This window comes from Lolium rigidum, chromosome 6 (assembly GCF_022539505.1).
Source record: "Lolium rigidum isolate FL_2022 chromosome 6, APGP_CSIRO_Lrig_0.1, whole genome shotgun sequence".
In the NCBI taxonomy this organism is placed as follows: domain Eukaryota; kingdom Viridiplantae; phylum Streptophyta; class Magnoliopsida; order Poales; family Poaceae; genus Lolium; species Lolium rigidum.
In genome coordinates this window covers 111,785,301-111,794,161 of record NC_061513.1, presented here as the reverse complement: position 1 = coordinate 111,794,161, position 8,861 = coordinate 111,785,301, and the positions used below count along the sequence as shown (strand labels likewise).

The 8,861-nt window shown below is 40.9% G+C and overlaps 2 protein-coding genes across 3 annotated transcripts; one reads left to right on the top strand and one right to left on the bottom strand.

Moving 5' to 3' along the window:
* The first annotated feature begins 372 nt into the window (after positions 1–372).
* On the top strand, positions 373–4,085 carry LOC124660247 (probable serine/threonine-protein kinase DDB_G0291350). Of its 2 annotated transcripts, none has more exons than XM_047198042.1 (6): positions 373–574; positions 899–1,041; positions 1,387–1,518; positions 1,993–2,178; positions 2,545–2,669; positions 3,627–4,085. In XM_047198042.1, the coding sequence occupies exons 1-6, from the start codon at positions 388–390 to the stop codon at positions 3,847–3,849; spliced, it is 996 nt and encodes a 331-aa protein (XP_047053998.1). In that variant the 5' UTR covers positions 373–387; the 3' UTR covers positions 3,850–4,085. The 2 variants fall into 2 exon arrangements, with proteins under 2 accessions (XP_047053998.1, XP_047053997.1); XM_047198041.1 differs by having other exon boundaries at positions 1,378–1,518.
* Positions 4,086–4,291: 206 nt separating this feature from the next.
* LOC124660248 (ASC1-like protein 1) lies at positions 4,292–8,119 on the bottom strand. Its single transcript, XM_047198043.1, has 6 exons — positions 7,631–8,119; positions 5,619–5,845; positions 5,376–5,531; positions 5,105–5,290; positions 4,792–4,976; positions 4,292–4,709 (listed from the first exon to the last, which is right to left on the bottom strand). Exons 1-6 carry the CDS (start codon positions 7,790–7,792, stop codon positions 4,678–4,680), a joined length of 948 nt encoding a protein of 315 aa, XP_047053999.1. The 5' UTR covers positions 7,793–8,119; the 3' UTR covers positions 4,292–4,677.
* Positions 8,120–8,861: the final 742 nt, after the last annotated feature.

Sequence of the window (8,861 nt, the reverse complement as noted above, 5' to 3'; positions counted from 1 at the left end):
TGGTCGCCGAGGAACCACGCCTTCCTCCTCGGATCCTTCTCAGTCTCGCACTTCATTTTCCTATAGGATTTAAATGAGCGTGACATTTCAACCCTATATTTTTCATATTCATATATTTTTCCTATCATATAAATCAAAGGAGCCTTGAATTAGATTGTCAAAAGTTTGCACAGTTCGCAATTTTGACTTTCTACTAGGAGTACGTGTCGTGTCCAGTAAAGCGTACACAGCAAGCAAAGGCGGAGAGGAGCAAAGTCATCGTCTGCTGGTGGACCCGTGAGAGCATCGAACCGTCGGAACGAAGCAACAGCTGACACCCACCCTCGCCATCGCGGTCGCCGGCGGCCAGAACGCGCGCGCGCCCGGGTTCGCCGGCGGCGAGGGAGGATGGGCTGCTCCATCTCGGGGCTCAACGCCCTCTACGACGCGGCGACCGGCGGCGGCGACGTGTGGATCAACGAGCGCCGCTTCCGCGTCCTCCGCCAGATCGGCGAGGGCGGCTTCGCCTTCGTCTACCTCGTCAAGGAGCACGAAGCCTCCTCCGCGCGCGGCAGGCACCCCTCCCACGTCTCAGGTCCCCACCTGATCCCGATCCCGACCCACATGCCTCGTGGCGACCTCTCGCCTCACTGTTTCGCGTCTGTTACATGTTCTGCGCGCTCGGTTTGAATCCGTCGATTCCTTTCCATTTCTCAAGCCGACGAATGCATCTTGTTGTTGTTGTTGTTTTTTATTTTAAAAAATCGTGTAAATTTCACCCGCCCTGCTACGAATGTTTTCATGAGCTGAGTTTAATTAGTTTTGGATCACACCGAGTTTTTGTTTTTAAATTCTTGCACGAAACTGGGAATTTAGGAGGTTTTAAGATTCTGATGCTGCCATGGTAATGTTGGCTCAGATGACGGGACGTATGCTATGAAGAAGGTGCTGATACAGAGCAAGGAGCAACTGGATCTGGTGAAGGAGGAGATCCGCGTTTCGTCCTTGTTCAACCATCCCAATCTACTACCGCTTCTTGACCATGCCATAATAGCGGTTAAGGTAATACTTTTGCCACCTCTATTTCGTGCCATGTAGTGCCATATGCCAAGCTAGAATCTTAAGTATCTTAAATTTTGATAAAGTTGAGACACTTTTGGTGGGACGGAGGGAGTATCATATTTGTGCAAGATTTCAGAAAATTATGTTGAAGCTAGTTAAGTTAGTTGAGCTTGCTAAATACTGTAAAAATTGTGATGTATATATGTCTGACCGTCTGAAGCATATTTGTTTGATGAGAACAATCTAGATATATAGCAATTAAAATAAACTGAGCAACGTGTTAGCCTGCCTTTGAATGTATATATCATGTTGAGATAACTTTTATGATACATATAGAGTACACAGGGAGATTGGAGCCATGAAGCGTACTTACTCTTCCCAGTCTATTTGGATGGTACTCTGTTTGACAATGCTCAAGCCATGCAGTCTAGGAAGGAATTCTATTCGGTAGTCGATATTTTGCAAATATTCCAACAGGTTGGTTTTTTTCCTACTTGACAATTGTATCAGTATACTGTTTCTATACGATGTTAGGGTGATAGATATCAAACAATTTCTAGAGTTTATTTTTTTAGTGATTCCTTACCATTTATTAAGTTCATGTACAATATTGGCCAATTTATTATTATGTTATTTTTCCATGATTTTTCTGAAGAAGCTGTTGCACAATTTAAGTGCTGTTGTATACTAATCTGCATTAATTTATCTTGTGTAGTATTACTCAAACTTTGTCTTACATAATTGTATTGCATTCTATGCAAGGAGTAGAATGCCAATCACAGGTGACACCACAGTTTTATTTTTCTACCCCTGTCATAGCACTGACTGAAAATTTACATTAAATACTGAGTTAAGTAATAATAATTCTAGACTATCCTCCACATACCATTGAATAATTAACCGTTGCATTTTGCATCTCCCTTTCTGTACTAATACAATTTCTGCCAACAGCTCTGTGATGGACTGAAGCACATGCACAGTTTTGATCCACCATATGCCCATAATGATGTGAAGCCTGGCAATGTTCTTATAACCCGCCGAAGAGGAAAAGCACCTCTGGCAACTTTGATGGATTTTGGAAGTTCAAGACCTGCAAAGAGTAAAATCCGTTCCCGTTCTGAAGCATTACGGTTACAGGTTTGTCTAAGCTCCATGCAGTTTTCAGGAGAAACAGCTCTTTATGATACTATATTGGCTTTTGGTTTCCGTAAATCCTTTGTTAGGAAGTTCGGCCATTGTTCAGTAACAACAGTATTGTATTCACTTTTCGGATGTTTAGAGAATTCATTAGGAATGCTCTTCTGTTTCTAGCATTATCTTTATGTTCCACGATCGTGATTGAGATTTTTGCGCAAACTAAGAAGTTTGACTATTACTTTGTTCTTTCCTTCAGAGCGAGTAATCATCTAAATGACTGACCGTTACCTTTCAATAGGCCACTATTACTTAGAAGAAGTTAGTGGCAGTCTAAACAGTACTGATGTATACCTCACTTCGCTGCAGGAATGGGCAGCTGAGCATTGCTCTGCTCCTTTTCGCGCACCTGAATTGTGGGACTGCCCAAGTCATGCTGATATTGATGAGAGGACAGACATCTGGTCGCTAGGATGCACTCTTTATGCCATCATGTAAGTTCCCTTATGGCATGTTGCATTATTAAATCACTATGCTTGATAAATTTCATCTCTTGTTGCTTGTGTGTTAATATGATTGTATTTTTGTGTGGTGCCATCACTCCAAGTCTACAACTGTTTCGGTGCATAACTCATTGATACATTTATTATAAATTATTTCAGCTTAGTGGCAGCCTGTGGAAATTCAGTACAATAAACTATGTTCCATCAACTTTTCAAGTCAATGCTAATTAAATTACTCCCTCCATCCCATAATATAAGATGTTATTACAAGGGAGTGGTGTTTTGGAACATGGGAGCATATGCTCCCTCTATTTTGAAATTCATCTTACACATATTTTGAATTTAAAAAAAATTGAAACGAAAAATTCGCACGTACATCGTGACGTGCTACGCGCTCACAAAATTGTTTCATAAAAAATGGACTTGTCATGTGACGTATGTAAAAAAGACAAAACTCAGTGCTAAAAATAATGCTTTTTACAAGATAATTTTTCTCTTTTTTACATAGATCACAAAAAATATTAATTTTTTCGTGAAACTTGACGAATGCACATATATTATGGAGATGTACATGTAGAATTTTTTATCAAAAATTTTCAACAACTCAAAATATAATTTTTTCGTATAGGGAGCATACGCACCCGGGAGCCGAATTGAATTTCTGTTATTACAACCAATATATTCCTATATTTTTTTTGACGGGAATATACTCATATATTGGTGTGTAATACATCTTAGATTATGTGACGGAGGGATTAATTATTAATTATACTTAAAGATCAAACTCAATTATGTAGAGGCTTTAAGCAAACATATTTTCTAAAGTTACTCGAGATACAATCAAACTGTCTTGGTCTTGGAAAAGTAATGAGCTCAACATGTCCACTGTGGAGGTAGCCTGTAATTACTGAATATAAACGCCTGATGTTCACATTTCATTCTTCATAGGTATGGTGTTTCTCCCTTTGAGTATGCTCTTGGTGAATCTGGAGGAAGCTTGCAACTGGCAATCATGAACGTGCAGTTAAAGTGGCCACGGGTACCGAGCCCTTACCCTGACGCACTTCACAAGTTCATTACCTGGATGCTTCAGCCACAACCTGCAATGCGCCCTCACATCAATGACGTACTTCTCCATGTTAATAAGCTTGTGGAAAAATTCTCAGCTTAAGCCAGATTGCATATTATGTTCAGATTTTCTTCTTTATACAATTGTGAAGGGAATGTTGTTGTTAAGAGTCAATTCATCATGCTGGAGGCCTGTTCTTTGAAGTGGGCTCAGTGTCCATTATGTATGTAGCTATCATACTGTTATCGACATGTTGCCCAACTCTTGGGAGTTATTTTACTGGCTTATCTTGTACAAATGGTTCAGTGAATACCAATATACCTCTATGGCTCTCTCCATGTCTTCTAGATTTACTACTCTGACAGGCGGTTAAATTGTTTTTGTAATCAAACTTATTTAAGTTGAACTAAGTCTATGTAAAGATATATCAACATCTACAAGGCCAAAGTTAAAGTCCAACTTATTTGGATCAAAGGGAGCAAGTTGCTTAACAATGTGAACAGTGGTATTGGTAGGACAGTTATGGGGAAGCAAGAGTAAGCAATGTTTTGGATATCTTTGGAACTTCTTGCCGTGAATACCAATTAGAATGCAAGATACACCAAGTGCCAACTGAATTGCCACAACATATTACAAGACAACGCCAATGCATCATGAATCAACTAATCCTTACTAGATTGAACAAACTTAGTATGTTCATTCTTTTATACAAATGACTAAATGAGGAAAGGATCTAAGGGGGGGAAATACAAATCAACTTGTGTATATGATGGCACAAGCAGCTGCAGTACCAACTCGCCAATCACGGCTACCATGTTTGACACTGGAGAATGATCTGTTCTAGTGAAAAAAACAGTGCCTAGGCTGATGTATCTTCCTGTAGGGAACACTGTATATAGTTCTTCAGTTAAGCACCCAACAAACTACAGATTAATCTTCATGATCATCTTCGCCTTCAGAATCTGTTTGATCACAGGTAGATAAGAAATCAATATGCTGCTGCAAAAAGAAACAAAACAGATGGGCAAGAAGAGAATCACTTACCGGATCGAACATCATCACCAACACGTCCTCTGGATTGGATTTGTTTGACTAGCATCCGGTAAATAAGTACCCACCAGTATATGTGAAGGACTAGAAGTGAGAACAGGAGACTGTTGAAAAGATAGTAGTATACCGAGCTGTAAAATTCCTTTTTCTCCTTGGTCAGGATCACAGCTACTTCATAGCTGAAAGACACAAGATCATCAAATCAATGAACAGAGCGCTGCAGATTTTAGTGGTATAATGCTGCTTTCTAAATAGGTCAAGTGGCATCAGACACCAGAGCAACCTACAAGCTGAGGTAGATGTTTACCTTGTGCTTCTTAGGATCCAGAAAGGGAATATAATTAGCCGAAGTAGGATCCACGAAGCCACAAAAAGCAGAAATGCCACAACAGCTAGCCCCTCACAGCTACTATACTTGGCCATCTTTCCGATCTCTAGGAATATATCACTTGCATCATGGACAGCTAAAATGACCGAGCCAGCACGAGACAATCTGTTCAACAATAGCAATAACATCAAGACCTGGCCATGCCATGTGTATCTTTATGATAAAAAAGGGCAATTGCTCATCTACATACCTGCAAATATATGACATAACAACCAGAACAACTGTTGCCAAATGGTGAGACATCGAGACTCCGAAGTCCTTGCGTCTTGTTTCCCAGAACAGAAGAGCGAAGATGGAATATGTGTAAAATCCGGCAGCATACATGTATACAGCCTTAAGCTTCAGCCTGGGAGAAAGAAAAACACAATGTTGAAGCCTCTTAGGTGAAAGCAGTTTTGCAATGAAGAACAAAGACATTGTTTCTCTCACTTACTTCATCTTTTGATCTGGCCAGAGCTGCTCGCCAGGCCCTACCCAGAAGTATCTGGTATTTGTAAACCATGGCTCATTGTATGTTACAGATAATGAAAGCACTTCTGCAGAAAGAAAATAAACAAATTTCCATGCGGACTCCTTGAATTTATCGATTCTCTTTCTCCTGTCTTCTGTTTCAGCAAGCTTGTCATATCCCTTCCCAAATATAAGTCTCCTTGCTAATCCCTAAGAACAGAGTGAGATGAACGGACTATAATACATGCATGTATGTACTGGAAGCACAAACACTACATAGCGATCACTGCAGTCACGATTGCACCATTCTTGCAAATAGTTTGCTTAGCGTACAGCTGTACTGTGACATCACAGCAAATATAACACACCAGCAAGCTTACGTACCAAGACAAGTGATGGCACAAAACTGGTCAGTTCTGGCTTAGTCCAGTTCCTCTCTTTTAAAAGTAGACTCTAGACAACGCGAATTCAAAATAGTGCTTGGATTCCCCGACACTTACTTTTCATGTGCCTATCATGAATGGAAATTGATGCTGGCTGAAGATATCCATAAATCGTAATGACATTTTGTGTTAGTTTCTTAGTGTAGGATTACCTCTATCAATATAAACTCATAACCATCGGAAGGCTAGTCATCTATCATTACTCTTCACACATTAAACTAATATAAGTGTACAACATGAGTTACTGCATGTAATACAACAATGGATAGGTATAATACTTAAATGGTACTGCAACCAAGTTAGGTTTTTTTTTTAATGAACTACTATCTCCGTAGCAATTGCGATAACCATGTAAATGGATCCAGTCATTATATGCAAGGACAGGAAACATCAAGAAATCAGTGCCTTTTCAAGATATTATCACTACGTAATAGTATGCATTTGAGGTTTCATAATAGGAAAACAGCAGTAAATCTAAGTCAAGATAGATTCAAGAGCAGCGTTGTAGCTAAGTTAAATAAGAGAGAGTGTTATTTGCTTCCAGTACAATAGTACACGCTCTATATTTTTCTATATAAACTTGGATAATGTCATATCCTGCCTCACAACATATTCACTACCAATTTGTTAAGATGCTTAAAACTACCCCCTTGTTAAGATGCTTAAAGTACCACCTTGAACAAGAGAGGAAACACGTGGCATCTAAGAACATTTCTACGATCTGATCATGTCAAAATAGAAGGCAACTTCACAAAACGCAAGTCAGGATGACCCCAGATTTTTAGCAAACACAATAAAAATGTTTATTCAGCAACAAACTGCAGTTAAGATGCTTGAAGTTAAGCATGAAGATGCTTAAAACTACCATCTTGCTAAGGTGCTTAATAGTACTACCTTGAACAAGAGAGGAAACAAGTGGCATCAAAGAACGTGTCTACGATATGATTTTGTTAAGAAAGAAGGCAACTTCACTAAACAAAGTCACGATCACCACAGCTTTTTACCAAACCCAATCCAGCACAAACTCAATCAAAATGCAGTACATTGTTACGGTGCTGCAGTTTGGTTTCTACAAATTTTCAATAGAGGGAACACGTGGCATCTACGACGTGTCTACGATTTGATGGTGTTAAAAAGAAGGCAACTTCACAAAATTCAGTAACGTGACCACAGCTTTTATCAAACCCAATTCAGCACAATATTATTCATATGCAGTACATTGTTACCGTGCTACAGTTTGTAGTTGCTACTACTTTCCATCTATTGATAATTTGATACATATAGTTCGAACACGCAGAGCTACAGAAAGTCGCAACAGTACAACAAATTGACATGTCAGATTCATGGTTATAGAAACTGTAAACCACACCAATTCTTTTGAAAGGGTAATTTAGTCCAATCTTAACTGATCCATGAACAAGACCAGGACTACCAATACTACAGCAAGGAACTCAAGGGGAATGCTTATCCAGCAACTAGCTAGCGCTTAACACGGGCATTCCGGATCCAATGAACAACTAAACTGAAGAGAGAAGCAAGTCAAACAATTTACCTCGAAGACGAATCGGTCAAGGAGGAAGCGCAAGGCGGGGAAGAAGGCGACGAGGATGGGGAGCACGACGTAGTCGCCGTACGCCGGATAGGACTCCGCCTCCCAGTCCACCGACGCCGAGGACGAAAAGGATCCCGTGAAGAGCTCCACGAGCGCCGCCATTGCAGGCAGAGGCGGGAGATCCAAATCCAAGAAGGCCGGGCTGGTTCTTGGATCCAAGACTCCAAGAAGGGCACGGAATTGACGCGTCGCCGATCCAAGTAACCTAGCAGCGCTTCCGAGCTAAGGAGAAGAATGAGCCGACCTGGGGAGGGAGTGGCCGACAAGGAGAGATTTGGGGTGGCTGGAGCTGAGCAAGAACTATAGTATATCTTCTTTGTTGGTGGGGATTACTAGGAAGGGGCAGCGGATGAACTGGCTGGCGCCCTTTTCTGTATGGGAGCAGACGAATTATTAGACAATCCACTGGGTTGGGTAGTAGTAGAAAGATTAGATCTGAACGTCAGCTTATATTTTACTAGCGGCATCAGTTTCGTAGCAACCAGGCGTGCGACGAGATCTCCCGTGCCGCGGAAGAAAAAAAGAAGGGGAGATAAATCCCCTTTGTCTCCTGCTGGTTTGTGCTTGGCCAGTCTCCACGTAAGGCCTAGTTTGGTGCCAGTGTTTTTGTGTGTTTTAAGAAGTGTTTTGAGGGGTGTTTTGGGTGAAAACACCAACCACCCAAAACACTGCCCAAAACACTACAAAACTCTTTTAGCCAAAACACTTATCAAAACACTTGTTTGGAACACTGGTTTTACAAATAAATGTTATCAAGTGTATTCAACACAAATGGATAAAAAAGACAACTTTTTTTAGCAGTTTAAAACTAGATTTGTATCAAAAATAAAAATCTCATCTTTTTAGCACACTAGAATACATATAAATTCAGTGTTATCTATAAAATCATTGCATCATTTCGCAGACTGATCGAGCAATAGCTGCTACTACTACACATTGACATTGCTGACCATAGCTACTGAATTCGTATCAATCCAGATTGGGCTCGTCCTTGAATTCGCTGTTCGATTCGCTACAGGCACAAAAAAACATGAGTCCGCCTATCCTGTTCGATTCGCTCCTCCAAAGGCTCCGCCTATCGTTGAGGTCGCAGTCACCAGCGCCACCCGACCGCGTCGTCGCCGCCGCTGCCGGACCACCGACGTGCCGCAGCCGATGCCGTCGTCGAGGG